Source organism: Mobula hypostoma, chromosome 16, assembly GCF_963921235.1.
Source record: "Mobula hypostoma chromosome 16, sMobHyp1.1, whole genome shotgun sequence".
NCBI lineage: Eukaryota > Metazoa > Chordata > Chondrichthyes > Myliobatiformes > Myliobatidae > Mobula > Mobula hypostoma.
In genome coordinates, this window is record NC_086112.1 from 18,126,095 (window position 1) to 18,148,279 (window position 22,185).

The following is a 22,185-nucleotide window of genomic DNA, read 5'->3' on the forward strand; positions in this document are numbered from 1 at the left end:
TGTATGTTTCAGCGCCAGGCTTGGGAACTGAAATTCCCGAGCTCGATCCAGTGACAGACCGCTCCTGATCATGCTGTCCTTCCCTGCCAGGTTGATGTAGAGGATCAAAAACCCAAAACCCCAAAACCCAATAATTAAACCACTGTGTTGCTTAGTAATAATTGTAGCTTTCATCAGGGCAGGGCCTTTCTCACTTCATCCTTTAAAATTGTTCCAATCATTGACCGACTGTAACCTAACACTTTTCCAATGACCGATGGCGTTTCACCTCTTTCCGATCGCTTTATTATTTCCACTTCGTTTTAAATCGTGATCGTGATTATTTTCGTGAACAGAAACACTGCAGATTCAGAGCTCCGTCACCGAGTCCTAATATCCACCGCACTGAGACAGGTTAAATAAGGTCTGGGGTTCCACTGGGTCCTAAGATCCACCGCATTCAGACAGGTTGAATAAGGGCCTTGAGCATCCGCATTTTTTTGTATCCGCGAGGGGTCCCGGAACCGATCCCTCGTAGATAAGGAGGGCCGACTGTACATAATTCCCTGAAAGTGGCGTTACAGGTAGACAGGGTTGTAAAGAAAGCTTTTGGCATCCTGGCATTCATAAATCAAAGTACTGAATATAGGAGTTGGGATGTTATGGTGAGGCTGTATAAGACATTGGTGAGGCCAAATTTGGGAGTATTGTGTGCAGTTCTGGTTAAGTAACTATAGGAAGGATATCAGTAAGATTGAAAGAGTGCAGAGAAGATTTACTAGGATGTTGCCGGATCTTCAGGAGTTGAGTTACAGGGAAAGATTGAACAGGTTAGGACTTTATTCCTTGGAGCGTAGAAGAATGAGGGGAGATTTGACAGAGGTTTACAAAATTATGAGGGGTACAGACAGAGTAAATGTGAATAGGCTCTTTCCATTTAGATTAGGAGAGATAAATACCGAGAGGTCATGGCTTTAGGGTGAAAGGGGAAAGGTTTAAGGGGAACTTCTTCACTCAGACAGTGGTGGGAGTGTGGAACGAGCTGCCATCTGACGTGGTAAATGCGGGCTTATTCTTAAGTTTTAAGAATAAATTGGATAGATACATGGATGGGAGAGGTCTGGAGGGTTATGGACTGGCAGAACAAAGTTTTGGCACAGACTATAAGGGCCGAATGGCCTGTTTTCTGTGCAGTAGTGTTCTGTGGTTCTATGGTTCTAACTCTTGAAGGCTGCACCATAGCACATCCTGACTGTGTTGTCCGGTAACTCAACCAACATATTTCACTCTGTTTCAATGTACATGGGCGTATGAAACTAATCTTTAACTTCCTTTAAGAACTGATATGCAATACACTCTGATCTTGAGTCCTATCTAAGTCACACACACCACTCTGACTTACGTATGCAACCCTATTACTTTGTTGTGGTCAAACCAAAATCCTGAAACTGAGAAGCCATTAATGTGCAAACACGACACGGACTGCACAAAGGCCCACAACCATTCTCACAGAAATCTAAAGGTGAGCCTTAAATCATATCGTGCCCATCTATTAAGCAAAAAGGCCCATTTCAGAATCAGAATCAGGTTTATTATCACAGATATCTGTTGTGAAATTTTTTTGTTTTGTGGCAGCGGTACAGTGAATGACATAAAAGTTACTGTCACTTTTCAAAAATAAATAAATATATAGTAACCAAACAACCAAAGCCCAATCTACTGCTAATGGCCAGGTCCTGGGAGATGAGGGTCGATGTGGGAAGGAGGTTGCAGTTCCCGGATGTGATGCACACAACCCTACGCCCGGACATTGTACTGTGGTCAACCGAAGACAAGAAAGTAATTCTGGCTGACCTGACTGTGTTGTGAGAGGAGGGATGGGAAGAGGCCCACAAGAGAAAGGCCTTGAAGTATCAGCCCTTAGTGCAGGAGTGTAAAGACAAGGGACGGCAGCCATGGTTGTTCCCTGTGGAGATCGGCTGCAGAAGTTTCCCAGCCAAATCAGCAATGGCGGTTGTTGTCAGCTCTGGGCCTGGACGAAAGGAGCAAAAAACAAGCAGCTCGTAGGATGGGGGAAGAGGCAGAACGAGCCTCTTGTTGGATTTGGAGTAGGCGAGAGGAGGGAAGCTGGAAGCCAGGAGCAGATGGGCAGTGATTTGGCCACCACTACCGGCCCACCAACTGGAGGGTGTCGTGGTTAAGGGTCAAAACACTCGGTGAAGGTTGGGAATCACCTGATGACTTCTCTCCTGGCTGAAGGCTACGGTTACCTTATAAGGTAACTGGAGAATGCACCCTAACAGGTATATGTAACAAGCAAACAGAGGAATAACCAGGCAGAGTTCATGGATTCATAGATTCAGAAGTCTGATAGTGGAGGTTGTTCCTAAAACGTTGAAGTGTGGGTCTTCAGGCTCCTGTGCCTTCTCCCCGATGGTAGTAACGCAAAGAGGGCATGTCTTGGATGGGGAGAGCCTTTAATGATAGATGCCACCTTCTTGAGGTACTGCCCTTTGAAGATGGCCTCGATGGTACAGAGGTCTATGTCCATAATGGAACAGCATCAGAGATTGCAAAACTATGTACGAAAGTGACAGACTGATTCTGGCATTGAACCAGCCCAAAACAGGCCAGGATCTGTATGGTACAGCAAAGTTAAGGATGAATAAGATGCAATAATCACTGATCTTCAGATTTCCACACGACATAAAAGAAGGCCATTCTGCCCATTAAGTGTATGTTGGTTGACAGACCAATCCCATTCCACTACTAATTTTCTCTGACTCCTATTCTCCCCACATTCCATTCAACTCCCCACACCGATATTGATCCTACTAGTTATCTACAGTACATACCACAGCCAATTTAGTGTAGTTAATTAACACGTCTTTGGGAAGTTGGTGGAAACTGGAACACTTGAGGAAAGTCACACGGTCACAGGTAAAACATGCAAGCTCCACGCAGATGGCACCAAACTACAAGACTGGATGCAGATCACTAGCGCTGTGAAGAAGCAACTCATTATTTCCACCAGTGTGTCACACAGTTTTTTTTCCGTTACCGATTAAAGCTACCCTACATCATGTTTCCAATGTTTACGAACCAAAAGTTCTGCTTTAATCTTACTTCTGTATATTTTCAAGTGCAAGCTGCTCCTGGAGTTTCACATACAGTTAAAATTGAGAACCATGTCAGTTTGTAAGCAGGTATAATAGTACAGGACTCTCTCCAAGCACCAGTAAGCATGTGTACTTAACCTCCTGCTCTATTCACTTCATTCTTATGATTTTGCAGCTAAGCACAATTCTAATGCAGTATTTAAGTTTGCAGATGACCCCACTGTTGTTGACCAAATCAAAGGTGGTGACAAATCTGCATATAGAAGGGAGATTGGTTGAGTGTTGACACAGCAACCACCTCTCACTCAATGGCAGCAAAACCAAAGAGCTAGCTATTGTCTACGGGAGGAAGAAACTGGAGATCCATCAGCCAGTACTCATTACAGCAGAGGTTCCCAACCTGAGCTCCACAGACTCTTTGCTTAATGGTATTCGTCCATGGCATAAAAAAAAGTTGGGAACTCCTGATTTAGAGGAATGGAGGTTGAGAGGGTCAGCTCTTCGGTTTTAAACTCCTTAGCACCAACATATCAGAGGTTCTGTCCTTCGACCAGCATGTAAGTGCCATCATAAAGAAGGCGTTGCAGCACCTCTACTTTCTTAAACACAAAATAATCTGCAGATGCTGGGGTCAAAGCAACACTCACAACATGCTGGAGGAACTCAGCAGGTCGGACAGCATCCGTGGAAAAGGTCGGTCGACGTTTCGGGCCGGAACCCTTCGTCAGGACTGTAGGGGGAAGGGGCAGAGGCCCTGTAAAGAAGGTGGGGGGAGGGTGGGAAGGAGAAGGCTGGTAGGTTCCAGGTGAAAAACTGGTAAGGGGAAAGATAAAGGGGTGGGGGAGGGGAGGTAGGGAGGTGATAGGCAGGAAAGGTGAAGAAAGAATAGGGGAAAACACAATGGGTACCTACCACCTCCCTCTTGGTTCCGCCTCCTTCTACTACCCATTGTGTTTGCCCCTATTCTTTCTTCTCCTTTCCTGCCTATCACCTCCCTGCCTCCCTTTCCCCACCCCTTTATCTTTCCCCTTACCAGTTTTTCACCTGGAACCTACCAGCCTTCTCCTTCCCACCCTCCCCCCACCTTCTTTACAGGGCCTCTGCCCCTTCCCCCTACAGTCCTGACGAAGGGTTCCGGCCCGAAACGTCGACCGACCTTTTCCACGGATGCTGCCCGACCTGCTGAGTTCCTCCAGCGTGTTGTGAGTGTTACCTCTACTTTCTTAGAGGTTCGCGTAGATTTGGCATGGTACCAAAAACTTTGACGGCCTCTACAGATGCACAGTGGAGAGTACCCTAACCGGTTACATCATGACCTGGTATGGGGACACCAATGTCCAGGAATGGGAAGAAAGCAGTGGATACATCTCAGTTCATTACAGGGGAGGCTCTGCCCACCATTTGGTACATTTACATGGAGTACTGCCACAAGTCAGCAGTATCCATTACCAAAGACCTCCGACATCCAAGTCATGTCCTCTTCTCACCACTCCAAATGGGCAGAAGCCTTAGGCCCCACACAACCAGATTCAGGAATAGAATTTAGCCGACGACCATCAGGTTCCTGAACTGACAAGAAGATCTTCACTCGCCACTACTCTAAACTGGAGTCTATGATCTACAAATTCATTTTCAAGGACTCTTTATAAAACATGCTCTTAGTATTATTTTTATTTATAATTTGTCTTCTTTTGCACAATGGTCTTAATCAGTCTTTGTTCATGTACAGCTTTTCATAAATTCCTGCTGTGCAGTATTTCTTTTTTCCCTGTAAAGGCCTGGAAGAAAATCAACCTAAATGCAATACATTTACTTCGAACTTTGACTACTGAACTTTGTGCGCAAAACAATGAACTGCAATGAATGAATGGTCAGGTGAGGTAAGCTTTTAAAACATTCAAAGTTTAAATCACAATTATTTTCAAAGGTACAGGAATGTCTGCAGATCAACTTTTCAGTGAAATCCATAAATACTGGTCACTTCACTAATACATTTTTGAGATTAGAGAAAAAGGCCCGCTGGCAGGATGGGCTGAGGGTTCAGCACTGTCGCAGTACAACTTTATCTCCTACGCACATTTTCTTTCAGTGTGACTTTCAAATGGAACAATTAAGCATGACAACATCCTAAGCATATTCCACTATTCTGCTCATTGACGAACTCTGCTTACACTTCTCTTCAACGATACTTCTAATTAAAATCAAGTCTCATGAACAATTAACTCTGTCTGTATATTCTTTATTTTCAGGTAATGCTATCTTACCTCCTTCAGTTTACCCACAACTGTATGATAAAATGATACTAACAAAATGGCTTCTATGTATACTTCAGAACATCACAGGATATATAATAACTATGAGGAGATACAAGACTAACAGAACTTGTAGTCTTCCACTTATTGTTCTACCCATGAGAGAGGGAGCAGTTAGATGTTTACTGTCTCGATGAAAAGAAGTAGGTTCAGGAGTTCATGAAATGAGGCATTAGGTAAATTAATCAGAATTTCTTCATTGCCCATGAATGACTTGTCAAATTGTTCAGCAGTCTAATCTAGCATTGCCAACTCTCACATGTGATTTTTATTGCGTAATATACTGTGTGTAGTCAATTTTGAACCCAATGGCATCTCTTTCCACTCCTGCATAATTCCATTCTGCCCTCCAAGAACAAAGGCATGAAAGATTATGAGGAAATGGCAGGAGAATGAGTTTGAGAGGGAAAAAAGTCAGCCATAATCAAATGGTGAAGCAGACTCAATGGGCCGAATGACCTAATTCTGCTCCTCATGCATGTCTTGTGATCTAAACTATCCTCAGTACCTTCCAATTTCTTATTTACCAGTCGCCCATTAGTGAAGTCATCGAGAGACACAGATCAACGACAGACAATTCTACCTCCTCCTCACTACTCCTGTCCCTCGTGGCTTTTGAATTATTAGACTGTCTACCTGATGTTCAGGACCAGATAAGCAGAAAGTTCTGCTTCAGTAAGTGAGCAAATGGGAGGCGGAGCAGACTCGATGGACCGAATGACTGACTTCAGCTCCTACGTCTTATGATCCTGTAGTCTGAAGTATTGCAAATCTCACACCGCAGCCACCAGTCTCTATTGCAAACTGCAGCCATATAGTTGCATTATTTCTAATGCACCTCATTCCAACTCAAATACGTTGCTGGATTCAGTCTCTGCCATAGTTCATCAGCTGCTGAAAATCCAATCCTCATTCTTACCATCCCTACATCTGATGATTCCTACATTCTCCTGAGTAGTTTTCCTTCTTTCCATCCTCCATAAACTCAAGCTTATCCGAACTCTGTCACCCATGTACTAACTCAGAGCATTCAGCTCTCCCTGGTGTTTACTAACCTCTGGCAAAGCATGCCTTAATTTTAATAGCTAACTCTTCAATCTCTTCCAGCCCAACAGCACAGTTCAAAGTACATTTATTAACAAAGTATGCATACATTATACAACCTTGAGATTCGTCTCCTCACAGACAGCCACAAAACAGAGAAGCCCAATGGAACCCATAAAAAAAGACCAACAAACACCCAATGTGCAGAAGAATAAAAACAAATCACGCAAACAATAAAAGTAAGCAAATAGCAGTCAGAACAAAAGTGAATCCACAGCCTCAACCTCAGTTCCGTGCAGAGCCCAGGAAACGTCATGGAGCCCAGAGCAGGCCACAGCCTCAGCCTCTGTTCCATGCAGAGCCCAGTAAACGAGTAAACGTCATGGAGCGCAGAGCAGGCCACAGCCTCAGCTTCAGTTCCATGTGGAGCCCAGTAAACGTCATGGAGCGCGGAGCAGGCCACAGCCTCAGCCTCAGTTCAATGCGGAGCCGAGTAAACGTCATGGAGTGCGGAGCAGACCACAGCCCCAGCCTCAGTTCAATGTGGAGCCGAGTAAACGTCATGGAGCCTGGAGCAGGCCACAGCCTCAGCCTCAGTTCCATGCAGAGCCCAGAAAATGTCATGGAGCGCAGAGCAAACCACAGCCTCAGCCCTGTGCGGAGCCAAGTAAATGTCATGGAGCCCAGAGCAGGCCACAGGCTCAGCCTCAGTTCCATGCGGAGCCCAGTTAACGAGTAAATGTCAAGGATCCCAGAGCAGGCCACAGCCACAGCCTCAGCCTCAGTTCCGTGTGGAGCTGAGTAAACAAGTAAACGTCATGGAGCCCAGAGCAGGCCACAGCCACAGCCTCAGTTCCATGCGGAGCTAAGTAAACGAGTAAGTGTCATGGAGCCCAGAGCAGGCAACAGCCTCAGCCACTATATTAGCAGAATTCTTCCAATTCCTTAGTTATTGCAACTTTGACAGTCTTACCTTCAGCTGCCCAGGTACTTGGCTCTGTTATTTGTTCCCAAACCCGCTTTACTTGTCCAGTTCACTTTAATAGAACATAGAATAGTACAGCACAGTACAGGCCCTTCGGCCCACAATGTTGTGCCGACCCTCAAACCCTGCCTCCCATATAAGCCCCCACCTTAAATTCCTCCATATACCTGTCTAGTAGTCTCTTAAACTTCACTAGTGTATCTGCCTCCACCACTGATTCAGGCAGAGCATTCCACGTACCAACCACTCTCTGAGTGAAAAACCTTCCTCTAATATCCCCCTTGAACTTCCCACCCCTTACCTTAAAGCCATGTCCCCTCGTATTGAGCAGTGGTGCCCTGGGAAAGAGGCACTGGCTATCCACCCTATCTATTCCCCTCATTATCTTGTATACCTCTATCATCTCTCCTTCTCTCCAAAGAGTAAAGCCTTAGCTTTCTTCATTAAGTTTCTCCCTAGTAAGTTCTTAAATAGCTCGGTGTCAAAGCTCACTTGAAAATAATGCAACTTATCGTGGAAAGACTCTGAAGGTTTCGATCTATCTATTCCTCCATGTATCATTGTTATTTTAGGCAACACGATTGCTGCAGTGATAATTACAAACTTAAGATGTTTATATTTTGAACTATAAGGATAAAGATTAAAGATTAGTTTTATTTGCCACACGTACATTGAAAGAGTGAAATGTGCTATTTGCATCAACTCAAATCAATGAGGATTGTGCAGGGAGCAGTTTCCAAGTGTCGCCATGCTTCTGGCGCCAACGTAGCAGGCCCACAATTTACTAACACTAACTCATACATCTTTGTAATCTGGGAGGAAACTAGAGCACCTGGAGGAAACCCACGTGGTCACGGAGAGATCATACAAACTCCTTAAAGATAGCGAAGGGAGCAAGTTGAACCCTGATCAGCGATCGCTGGCTACGTAAGGAGATTGCGCTAACCATTATGCTACCCAAAGGATATAACACACATAATTTAAGTTTAATGATCACTCTATTGCACTATCAAATTCTTCACAATTTATCAAAGAGTCCTTAAGCATACACAGGTTTCCTTGTTCCCCAAGATGAGTAAATAATAAGGCAACACTCACAACATGCTGGAGGAACTCAGCAGGTCAGGCAGCATCCGTGGAAATGAACAGTCAACGTTTCGGGCCGGAACCCTTCGTCAGAACTCCGGCCCGAAACGTTGACTGTTCATTTCCATGGATGCTGCCCAACCTGCTGAGTTCCTCCAGCATGTTGTCAGTGTTGCTTTGACCCCAGCACCTGCAGAGTATTTTGAGTAAATAATAAACTTAGGTGCAAAAAAAAGATGGTTCATCATACCCAGCTTGTCTTCGTTCCTTTGTTTATGAAATGGAACTACTGACTGTTTTTTGATACAGGTATGTCAGTCAGAAGCCTGTATATACTTAACACCCTAACATATCCATTCACTTACTTTCAAATGAATCTCAATTTATCATGCTTCATTACATTTCATTAAATCAGTTAACAACTTTAAAAGATTGAAATGCAGTACTTCGTTTTTTTCAAAAAAAAGTGGGGGGGGGAACAACTGCCTTTGTTGGGATCAATAAAGCATTAACAAATTTTGGGTAAGACTGCGCTTGTAATGTTTAACAAGATGCAGTGGACTGGCTTCGTGGCTGTGGACTCACTTTTGTGAACTTTAGTTCTGAGTGTTATTTGTTTACTTTTTATTGTTTGCATGATTTGCTCTTTTCACACATTGGTGTTTGATGGTCTCTCTTAATGAGTTCTATTGGGTTTCTTTGTTCTTATGGCTGCCTGTAAGAAGACAAATTTCAAAGGTGTGATAATAAATGTACTTTGAACTTTATTTCTGCAGTTGTACAATTTTGTGTTCTGGTACAATGCAATGTAAGTCCTCTATAAATCTTCCACGTAACATAAGAACCTCACGGGTCAGCTGTAGTTTGGAAGAAAATTTAGTCTCAGATGCTAAGCTTTTTTATGCCAGTGATATTCATTCTGATTCTGATAAGCAATGCAACAGCTCTATAAAACTCTGGTTAGACCATACTGAGAGCATCGTGTTTAGTTCTGGTCACCTCATTATAGGAAGGACGTGGAAGCCTTAAAGAAAGTGCAGGGGAGATTTACCAGGATGCTACTTGGACTAGACAGCCTGTCTTATAAGGAGAGGTTAAGCAGGATAAAACTTTTCTCTTTGGAGAGGAGGAGGATCACAGGTGACTTGTTAGAGGTGTACAATGATGAGAGACATAAACTAGGTGGAGAACCAGATTCTTTTATCCCCAGGGTGGCAATGGCTAATACAAGAAGGCATAATCCTAAAATGCTTGGAGGAAAGTATAAGGGGATGTCAGAGTTAAGTTCATTACAGAGGGTGTGGTGGGCACATGGAACGCACTGCCAGGGGTAGCTGTAGAGGCAGAAACATTAGGGTCATTTGAGGAACTCTTAGATAGGCACGTGATGATAGTAAAGTGGAGGGCCATGCATGAGGGAAGGATTAGATTGATTTTACTGTAGATTAAAGGGTAAGCACAACATCGTGAGTCAAAGGACTTGCACTGTAGCTGTTGGGTATTTACCATTGTTTGTGTCCTATAGATAAACACATATTTGCTTGAGTGTTAGTGCATGTAGTACTAATGATTGTCGGCTGGGCAAACCATGACATCATTCTGTTTACCATTCTGATCTGATGCCCATTGAAGATGAAGCCCATGCTTAATATCTCTAATCTGAAATTGAGTTCAGCAACAAGAAAGACCTGCACTCATTAAACAGAGTAGCAACTCTCGTAAGTTAAGTTTCCAGGCATGCTTTATTGTTGGCTGACAAGGATTCTTCAAGGAGTTTGTGTTGTGGCATTCTTTACTGTTGCTTAAGAATACAGGGATTGCTATCCTGGCTGTTGAATGGCTTCTGCATTGGGTAAAAGATCGTACTTCATCATGATCATTACGTGCCATGCCGTATGAGGTGGGCAATCGTGGTCTTTGACTATGATTGTCCTTGGCAAATTTTTCTTCAGAAATGGTTTGCCATTGCCTTTCTCTGGGAGTATCTTCATAAGATGGGTGACCCCAGCCATTATCAATACTCTTCAGAGATTGTCTGCCTGGCATCAGTGGTTCACAGCCAGAACTTGTGATGTGAACCAGCTGCTCATACGACCATCCACCATCTGCTCCCACATCTTCAGGTGACCCTGATCTGGGGTGGTGGGGGTAGGGGTGGGTGCTAAGCTGGTGCTACGCCTTGCCCTAGGGTAACCTAAGGCTAGCAGAGGGAGGGCGTGCCTTACACCTCCTTTGGTAGAGTCACATCTTCACCCCACTACTCAGATCCTGCTTAAATCAGTAACGTCCAGAAATCATTAGTAAGCAGCATGATAGGAAGAACAAGCTGTTAGAGATGGGAGACAGAAGAAGAAAAAACCAGCTCATATTACCCTACCGAGAGCAATTCTCCCATTAGAAGCTCAACCAGGAACACCGTGCAACCCACCTGTGCCTTCGGAAAGACAACCTCACTGAATATGGGATTCGCTCTTCCCAATACAGGCTGAGGAATGCTTTGCCTGTGGTTGTTCCTTGCAATCCAGTAAGGATGCTCTTACACTAAAGTGAAATAACTCACACGCAGCTCCGATTGGCGATAGTTTGGTGGTTACTAGAATATCAGCCTGATGCAGGAGATCTGTGCAAAGCCTTACAGTTTTCCCATTCACTGTTGCATAAAGATGACTTAAGCAATCTACTTCAAGAGAGTCAATTACATTTCAGTCTCTCATGTCAACAGGGTGGGGGAGGGTAGTGGAGAGAAAGCCTTTGAGAACTGCAGACTTCCACAAAATGGAGCATGAGGTTTGGGCAAAGACATTGCTGCCCGCCACAGTAGTTTGGAAACCAACCACAACCAAAGTTCAAAGTAAACTTATTATCAAAGTATATACATGTTATGTTATCCTTTTTTTTTGCAGGCATTCACAGGAAGAATACAGAAATGCAATAAAATCAGTGTGCAAAGGAGGACAAACTGTCCAATCAAAAAATAATACTGAGAACATGAGCTGTAAAAAGAGTCCTTAAAATTGAGTCTGTAGGTCATCGAATCAGTTTGGAACTGTGGACAGTGAAGTTATCCATGGCAGTTCAAGAGGAATTCTACTCCTTCAACATCCTTTGGGATGAGGGTACTCCCTGACCATACCCAGCATATAATACAAGTCTATACCCTGTATCCTTGAAACATTCATCAGCAAATGCTGTGATATTGATATTTGAGTGTTACTGTGGCAAATCAATAGGCAACACTGACTGTAGTTGGATAGTGTTCAGCCTCCAGTGCACAATCCACATACCCAATGATAACAGTATACATGAATGGCACGCTACCACATGAAATAGATTAGAGCAAGCATTCGGAAAGGTCCTTGCAGCACTCTGATGAAATGCTTCAGATGGTTTGCAGAGGTCTGCTGCCTATCAGCAGAAGGGTGTCAGCTGTGCCACCATTAAGTAAGACCATGAGACCAGAAGCTATAGGAGCAGAATTAGGTCATTTGACCCATTGGGTCTGCTCCGCCTTTACATCATGACTGATCCATTTCCCTCTCAGCCCCAATCGCCTGCCTTCTTCCCGTAATCCTTCATGCCCTGACTAATCAAGAACCTATCAAACTCTGCCTCAAATATACCCAATAATTTGGCCTCCACAGCCTCCTGTTGCAACAAATTCCATAGACTCACCACTCTCTGATGAAGAAATTCCTCCTCACCTTCGTTCTAAATGGAGGACCCTCTATTCTGAGGCCGTGCCTTCTGGTCCTAGACTCACCCACCAAAGGAAACATCCTCTCCACGTCCACTCTATCAAGGCCTTTCAACATTTGGTAGGTTTCAATGAGGTTGCCCCTCACTCTTCTGAATTCCGGACAGTATTGAAAAAATGGTAAGTATCTACAGAAAGTATTCACCTTTCATTCTGCCATACATCTTTCAAGCATTGCGGACCATCATAAGTGCCAGTGTAAAATAAATATTCCAATACAAAATCAATAAATCAAAAACCCTTCTTCACTATCTGTGTTTGTTTCTGCCTGTACTTGTGCCACTTTTTTTAATCCCAGAAACTGCGAATCAAAAAGATACAAAGCACAGTAAGACTGAAAAATGTGTCAGTGCTAAAATGTAGAAGATGAAAATAAATCTGCAAGGGGCATCAAAACTAATGAAAGTATTTTGACAACTTTCTATTAAAGGGTACTCAGGAATATTGCAGGCCCTATAGTACTGGTGATGTTAGAGATCAAAAGAAAACAGAAGACACTGGAATTTTACTTTGAGTCACTAATTTAGAGGTTGCCTTGTGAAAAATGAATGGCATGGGAAGTGCTGGCTACACCATAGCAATCATATAAATAAACTTTCGGCAAGTAGTTGCTTCCTGTGTTCGAATGAAATTAATCTGAATATGTGCATTGTGATACTTGGCCCCTTTTTTGACTCTAAACAGTTTAACCTTTCTAAAGTCTAACAGAATTTTTAAAAAAATCTTTTATCTTATCTGTTATGTACATTTCTAGTTGTTGATCTGAACTTTCTGTCATCTGCAGTAGTAACACACATACACTCTCTGTCCACTTTATTAGGTACTTCCCCTGAGTCTACGTTCGTAGTCCTCTGATCTCTCTCACTAACAAGATGTTTTCGCCCACAGAACTGCCACTCATTGGATGTTTTTTTTGCACCATTTTCTTCAAACTTTAGAAACTGTTGTGTGTGAAAATTCCAGGAGATCTATCATCTCAATGTGTACTTAAGAATGTATAAATAATTGTAGTTTTATACATATAAAAAAAAATGGAAAAGGTTATATGTGTGAAAAAAGTACATGATAATTGTGAACTCCTTATCCAAATAAAAATAAAATTTAAAAAAAAAAGAAAATTCCAGGAGATCAGCACTTCCTGAGATGCTCAAACCACCCCATCTGGCACCAACAATAATTCCACAGTCAAAGTCACTTAGATCACATTTCTTTCCCATTCTGATGTTTGGTCTGAACAACACCTGAATCCTGACCATGTCTGCATGCTTTTATGCACTGAGTTGCTGCCACATGATTGGCTGACTAGATATTAGATATTTGCTTAAACAAGCAGGTGTACAGGTGTAGATTAAAGGACGGAATACATTTAACCAGGGCGATTCCCTCTTGGTTTCTGCATTTGTACAACTGAAGTGATCAACTGCCCATTATAGAAACCACCTGATGTTTCCTCTCCATTAGAATCAATTGAACTGAACATCAGGGTGTTTGTTTAATATATAGCTTTATGAATGGGTAGCAAGCTATAAATGTTCCCTGCTGATTTACAATGTGAGAGATAATATTGGGTCATGGTGAGCTCCAAAATCAGCTACATAAATACTCTTTGTTTGAGTATTGATCAGAGCTTTAAATAACACTCTGCACTGGATGTGCTGTTCTCAAATCTACCCTAGAAAACAAACCTCATGCTCTCAGAGCTTATGTACTCCTTTTGAAATACTTCAGCGTCTGTGGCAGCTCATTCATTCTCGAAATAGCCAAGAGGGGCCACCAGTTAGTTATGTGCAAACCTTTCTTTATTTGTTTTTGCTTTTGTCACTTCCCCCTCCCCGAGAAATGTACCAATCGTGATGTGCACAACAAGCATTTATTTTGCCGACTCTCTTTACCCTTTAACTGAGCAGATCGAAAAGGAGTTTCTTAGCTTGTGGTGAAACTTAAGAACTTAATTTGGTTCACTCATGGTATAGTAAAGTACCTATTTGAAAAGGGAAACAAAAACTGCCAATGCCAGAAATCTGAAATAAAAACAGAAAATACTGCGGATACTCAAAAGGGAGAGCTGTTTAGAAACATACAACATAGAAAACCTACAGCAGAGTACAGGCCCTTCCGCCCACAAAGCTGTGCCAAGCATGTCCTTATCTGAGAAATTACCTAGGGTTACCCATAGCCCTCTATTTTTCTGAGCTCCATATACCTGTCCAGGAGTCTCTTAAAAGACCCTATTGTATCCACCTCCATCACCGTCGCCAGCAGCCCATTCCACGCACTCACAACTCTCTGCGTGAAAAACTTACCCCTGACATCTCTTCTGTACCTAATTCCAAGCACCTTAATACTGTGCCCTCTCATGCTAGCCATTTCCGCCCTGGGAAAAAGCCTCTGACTATTCACATGTTCAATGCCTCTCATCATCTTATACACCTCTCTCAGGTCACCTCTCATCCTCCATCACTCCAAGGAAAAAAGGATGAATTCACTCAACCTATTCTCATAAGGCATGCTCCCCAGTCCAGGCAACATCCTTGTAAATCTCCTCTGCACCCTTTCTATGGTTTCCACATCCTTCCTATAATGAGGCGACCAGAACTGAGCACAGTACTCCAAGTGTCCTATATAGCTGCAACATTACATCTCGGCTCATAAACTCAATTCCACCATTGACGAAGGCCGATGCACCATATGCTTTCTTAACCACAGAGACAACCTGCGCAGCAGCCTTGAGTGTCCTATGGACTTGGACCCCGATCCCTTTGATCCTCCACACTGCCAAGAGTCTTACCATTAATACTATATTCTGTCATCATATTTGAACCACCTCACACTTATTTGCATTGAACTCCATCTGCCACTTCTCAGCTCATTTTTGCATCCTATCAATGTCCTGCTGTAACCTCTGACAGCCCGCCACACTATCCACAATACCCCCAACCTTTTGTGTCATCAGCAAATTTACTAACCCATCCATTCATTTCTCAAAAGGTATCAGTGCTTCCACTTCTTCATCCAGGTCATTTATAATAATCATAAAGAGTAGGGGGTCCCAGAACAGATCCCTAAGGCACACCACTGGTGACTGACCTCCATACAGAATATGACCTGTCTACAACCACTCTTTACCTTCTGTGGGCAAGCCAGTTCTGCATCTACAAAGCAATTTCCAATTTCCCCTTGGATCCCATGCCCCTTACTTTCTCAATAAGCCTTGCATGGGGTACCTTATCAAATGCTTTGCTGAAATCCATATACACTACATCTACATCATCAATGTGTTTAGTCACATCCTCAAAAAATTAAATCAGGCTCATAAGGCACGACCTGCCTTTCACAAAGCCATGCTAACTATTCCTAATCATACTATGCCTCTCCAAATGTTCATAAATCCTGCCTCTCAGGATCTTCTCCATCAACTTAGTAACCACTGAAATAAGACTCACTGGTCTATAATTTCCTGGGCTAGCTCTACTCCCTTTCTTGAATAAAGGAACAACATCCACAACCCTCCAATCCTCCGGAACCCCTCCATTGATGATGCAAAGATCATCGCCAGAGGCTCAGCAATCTCCTCTTTCACCTCCCACAGTAACCTGGGGTTCATCTCGACCAGTCCCAGTGACTTATCCAACTTGATGCTTTCCAAAAGCTCCCGCACAGCCTTTTTCTTAATATTTACATGTTCAAGTTTTTCAGTCCGCTGTAACTCATCCCTACAATTGCCAAGATCCTTTTCCGTAGTGAATACTGAAGCAAAGAACTAATTAAGTACCTCTGCTATCTCCTCCAGTTCCATACACACTTTTCCACTGACACACTTAATCGGTCCTATTCTCTCATGTCTTATCCTCTTGCTCTTAACATACTTGTAGAATGCCTTGGGGTTTTCTTAATCCTGTCCGCCAAGGTCTTCTCATGGCCCCTTCTGGCTCTCCTAATTTCTTTCTTGAGCTCCTTCCTGCTAGCCTTATATTCTTCTAGCTCTCTATCATTACCTAGCTTTTTGAACCTTTCGTAAGCTCTTTTCTTCTTGACTAGATTTACAACAGCCTTTGTACACCACGGCTCCTGTACCCTACCATCCTTTCCCTATCTCATTGGAACGTACCCATGCAGAACTCCACACAAATATCCCGTGAACGTTTGCCACGTTTCTTCCATACATTTCTCTAAGAACATCTATTTCCAATTCATTGTTCCAAGTTCCTGCCTGATAGCCTCATTTTTCCCCTTACTCCAATTTAACACTTTCCTAACTTGTCTGTTCCTATCCCTCTCCAGTGCAATGGTAAAGGAGATCGAGTTGTGATCACTATCTCCAAAATGCTCTCCCACTGAGAGATCTGACAGCTGACCAGGTTCATTTCCCAATACGAGATCAAGTGCAGCCTCTCCTCTTGTAGGCTTATCTACATATTCTGTCAAGAAACCTTCTCGAACACACCTAACAAACTCCACTCCATCTAAACCCCTCACTCTAGGGACATGCCAATCAATATTTGGGAAATTAAAATCTCCCACCACAACAACCCTGTTATTATTACTCCTTTCCAGAATCTGTCTCCCTATCTGCTCCTCAATGTCCCCGTTACTATTGGGTGGTCTATAAAAAACACCCAGTAGAGTTATTGACCCCTTCCTGTTCCTAACTTCCACACACAGAGACTCCGTATACAAACCCTCCATGTCTTCCTCCTTTTCTACGGCCGTGACACTATTTCTGATCAACAGTGCCACGCCCCTAGCTCTTTTGCCTCCCTCTCTGTCCTTTCTGAAGCATCTGAAGCCTGGCACTCGAAGTAACCACTCCTGCTCCTGAGCCATCCAAGTCTCTGTAATGGCCACAACATCATAGCTCCAAGTACTGATCCATGCTCTAAGCTCATCCACTTTGTTCATAATACTCCTTGCATTAAAATAGACACATCTCAAACCATCGGTCTGAGCGCGTCCCTTCTCAATCACCTGCCTATCCTCCCTCTCGCACTGTCTCCAAGCTTTCTCTATTTGTGAGCCAACCGCCTCTTCCTCCGTCTCTCCAGTTTGGTTCCCACCCCCGCAGCAATCCTAGTTTAAACTGTCCCCAATAGCCTTAGCAAACCTCCCCGTCAGGATATTGGTCCCCCGGATTCAAGTGCAATCCATCCTTTTTGTACAGGTCACTCCTGCCCCAAAAGAGGTCCCAATGATCCAGAAATCTGAATCCTTGCCCCCTGTGCCAATCCCTCAGCCTCGCATTTATCCTCCACCTCACTCTATTCCTGTACTCACTGTCACGTCTCACAGGCAGTAATCCCGAGATGATTACCTTTGTGGTCCTGCTACTCAATTCCCTTCCTAAGTCCCTGTAGTCTGCTTTCAGAACCTCCTCCCTTTCCTGCCTATGTCGTTGGTACCAATATGTACCACGACCTCAGGCTGTTCTCCTTCCCACTTCAGGATATCGTGGACACAATTAGAAACATCCCGGACCCTGGCAACTGGGAGGCAAACTACTTTCCAGCGTCCACAGAAACGCCTGTCTGACCCCCTAACTATAGAGTCCCCTATCACTACTGCCATCCTCTTCCTTTCCCTACCTTTCTGTTTCTATTATAAGATACTAATTTCTGAGTTTGAGTATGAGGTTGAATTCATCCTTAGTGAGTATAAGGAGGCCTTGGTAGAAAGAAACATCCTTCTTACTCAGAATTTGCTGATGCTTAATGGGATTAGGATGGATATCAGTATGGTTGAATACAATACCACTATGTTTTACTTACATTACTATTTTGCTATTCACATTATCATTTCAATGTTAAATCAACAGCATTTTGCCGAGTGTTATGGCTTTCCCCATGAGTGAAATAATCGCTTTCCAATTGCAGTTAGATGAAGTTTTAACTTTTATACATTATAACTGCAACTTTCCTTTCAAATAGACTACTACTACTTCACATCATCTCTGTAGACACTCTCTACAGTGCAGTACAGACCCTTCGGCCTACACCGTTGTGCCGACCCCTTAACCTGCTCGAAGATCAACTTAAACCTTTCTTTTTCTTCAGCCCCCCCACCATTTTTTCTTTCATCCACCTCCCTATCTAAGATTCTCTTAAATGCTCCTAAAATATCCGTCTCTACCACCATCCCTGGCAGTGCATTCCATGCCCTTAGCCTTCTCTCCATAAAAAAATTACCTCTGATATTTTGCCCGTGCTTTCCTCCAATCACTTTAAAAATATGCCCCTCCACACATTAGCCCCAGGAAAAAGTCTGTCTATTCACTCTATCTATGCCCCTTATCCTCTTGTACACCTCTATCAAGGCACTTCTCATTCTTCTTCATTCCAGAGAGAAAAGCCCCAGCTCACTCAACCTATCCTCATAGGACATGCATTTTAAACTAGGCCTCATCCTGGAAAAGCTCCCCTTCACCCTCTCTAAAGTTTCCACATCCTTCCTATAATGAGGCAACCAAAACTGAACACAATATTCCAAACGAGGTCTAACCTGAGTATTTCTAGAACATCACCTCACAGTTCTTAAAGTCAGTGAAGGCAGAGTAACACAGTTTCCAAAATTGTCACCTCAGTCCTTATGAGACTTACTTCCCTCTGCTGTGTTTCACAGATCAAAAACTCAAACAGCCTTAATATCTTAGCCAGTTCTTTCCCATCTTTTCACTTCTAATACTCAAGTACAGAACTTCAACAAAATTATAGAAATGTTATTATGAATAAACATGCTTTAAATACACATTTTCAAAAATACATTGGTACTCCTTTTTTAATTTCCTTAATTTATTTTTTTTTAATTTTTAAAAAATTTTTAAATTTAGTTTCTCAATCTTTGTCCACGGCACAAGAATTATATCGTAAAGAATTAAAGCTCTGGCTCCTTCCTCTACAAAATGACAAGAGTTAGGGTCAGGAACTCAGTTGGCAACTGATGGCCTCTGCAACTTTCTTTATATAATTTTGCAGAACTGTCAGCAGTAGCAGGTGTCATACCCTTGCAATACGTTAGGACCAGACTTGTAACACCCTACCAGGCATCATTTCCTTTAAAAGATTCTTGCATATACCTCATCTTTAAAAAGAAAATGTCATTACATTCAAATAAGGAAATTAGAAAACACAGAACTAAAGCAGAGACACACATAAAATGTTGGAGGATCTCAGGTCAGGCGGCACCAATGGAGGGGAAATAGGCAGTCAATATTTCAAGCCAAGACCCTTTATCAGTACTCAAACTAAAACAGAGTACCTTTTTAAAAAAAAATCATCTCTTACCCTATCTAGTACCAAGTCCAAAGCTCTGTGCCTTAAGAAATAATTGCTAACTGCAAAGATGTTAATATCTATTTTCAGGAGTCTTACCTTATTACAAACTCATGACTGTCGATCTCTTTTCCACATCCACTACCAAGCAGAATCCCAGAGTTACCAACAACTGCACAAGTATTGAATCGCTTGTTCTTCATTGGTGACACCTCTGGGAGAAGACTGTGCAAATTGTGCGAGATGTTGAGAGTTCGACGCCTGTCCAGCACATAATGAATTACATCCCCTGGCTTCAAGCTGCTTTTCACAACTGAAATGTCTCTCTCAGCATCTAAAAATCGAAGAATATCCTTCCTGTGTTGGAAGAAGTGACAATGAGTAAAGGTGATAAATGGATCAGAAAATAAGAATGCTTTATACCTTTACTAGACCAAAGCAACATAATCAAATACTGAAAAGTGTATCATTGGAAATTCCTTTTTCGTTCTTATAGATCATAAAATATGCCAAAATAACAGTATAAAGTTATTATAACAACGTGTGGGTTCTTCAACATTACAGCAAAGTAAACAGGAGGAAATAGAACACAAACATTCTAGGCTAGTGGTCAGGTATCTGTATGAACAGAGGTGGAGAGAGCAACTGAACTTCATTGTAATGAACTGAGAAATGGTAGGTGTGGAGTTTGATTGTAGGTTTATAAAATGAGAAAGGGAAATTAGATTTTTTAAAGAACAATTAAAGATACGAGAATGTAGTCTTCAAATAACCAGAGGTACACACAGAGGGAGAGTAAATGGAAACCCATTCTTTCAAAGAGCTCTTTGTGGTAGTTTTCAAATTGCATAGACCATTTCCCCACCACTGCCTGTAAGGAGTTTGTGCGTTCTCCCCGAGACCATGTGGGTTTCCTCCAGGTGCTCCGGTCTCCTCCCACAGTCCAAAGACGGACCAGCTGGTAGGTTACTTGGTCATTGTAAATTGTCCCGTGGTTAGGCTAGGGCTAAGTCGGGGCATTGCTGGGCTGGAAGGGCCTATTCCTTGCTGTACCTTCATAAATAAATAGGAAACAACTACCTCAATGAAGGATATATAAAAAATATAATTTACATGTCTTAGAGAAGGTAGGAAATGTGATTATACAGGGAAAAAGCCAAAAATTAACTTTGTAAATTTTGTCCCCAAGATCTAAATTAACTCAAATAAAAAGAATAAAAAGTTTCCTTCCATGTTAAAATATCTAAGTTCCAATATCTGACAAAATCTATCTGTGTTTCACTGAGGAGAGAACAGTACAATAACTTGAACTATGAAGGTAAACCTCATGATCATGTAAGGTCTAAAATACATGCTGTAATCCCTTATTTTAAATTAGTTTTTGAAAGTATATCTCTGAATAAAAACACTCATGACTATAGATTAAAACACATTTTCTAGAATGGTAAGGAGCTTCTTCCTCATCAGAAGTTTACACCCACATTTACTTCTCAGCTAATTTGATTTATTGTCAACTCTTCGGTAAGCACCTTGGAAATCAATTTGCTTTGTACACTGTCAGCAAATGTAATGCCTCAGTAATTGGTATTATTGCACAATTGGTCACTTCTGACATCTTTCATTTAAACAAAGAACAAAGTTTCAAATGGGATTACAGTGCCATCTTAAAACTTGCTTTTAAAAATCACAAATGTCTGCTGTATTTCTGTCATCGCGTCAGCAGGAAGTTTTCAAAGTGAACAATTGTACCCGCCTGTGCCACAGCTTTTAACCCTGCCACCCATACAGGTGTATACCTATACACAAAGTCCTTTGGCAGCACTGGGAGCCTAATGCAGTTTCCTCTTGCTGTTTTTTTGAAAGGATTTATGGAACAATGCCTTACATCCGGGTCAAAAGAACCACAAATATTTAGCTTGTTTTCACAGAGCTCTACCGCCAGTTACTTCTCTCACTTCCCCAGCAGACCACTATGCTTAGCTTGAGTAATGGGTATTCAGTCTAGCTCAATGAAGAAGTAGTTAAATCTCTCATCCTTACAGAATCAAAAGCTGGCTAGTAATCACTGATATACTTCGGGGTCATTCTTTTATTAGGTAGAGAAGTGGAACCCAGTGTGGTTTCCTGCAGCTCTAGCCCACCCACTTCGAGGATCGGCTTGTGTGTTCAAGGGTGCTCTTGGGTACACCACTGTTGTAACGCGAGGTTACTTGAGTTCCTGTTGCCTCCCTGTCAGCTTGAACCAGACTGGCCATTCTCCTCCGACCTCTTTCATTAACAAGGATTTTTCACCACAGAACTGAACTGCCACTCACTTGATTTATCTTTTTACTTATTGCATCATTCTCTGTAAACTCTAGAGACTGCAAAGTTCTAGATCAGCAGCTTCGGAGATACTCAAAACACCCCATCTGGCAACAACAATCACTGCATGGTCAAAGTCACTTAGATCTCATCTCTTCCCCATTCTGATGTTTGGTCGAAACAAATTAACCTCTTGACCATGTCTGCATGCTTTTATGCATTGAGTTGCTGCCACGTGATTGGCTGATTAGATATTTGCATTAAGGAACAAATGTACAAATGCACCTAATAAAGTCGTCACTGAGTGTATGCCATGAAACTTGTTGTTTTGTGGCAGCAG

At 42.6% G+C, this 22,185-nt stretch overlaps 1 protein-coding gene across 1 annotated transcript in view; it reads right to left on the bottom strand.

The window, feature by feature from the left end:
* The window catches only part of st8sia4 (ST8 alpha-N-acetyl-neuraminide alpha-2,8-sialyltransferase 4), a 93,176-nt gene that overhangs the window by 54,513 nt on the left and 16,478 nt on the right, over nt 1-22,185 (bottom strand). Inside the window, exon 3 of the mRNA XM_063068601.1 lies at nt 19,641-19,898. Within this exon, the coding sequence (XP_062924671.1) occupies nt 19,641-19,898 (258 nt within the window). The remainder of the gene's footprint in view (nt 1-19,640; nt 19,899-22,185) is intronic.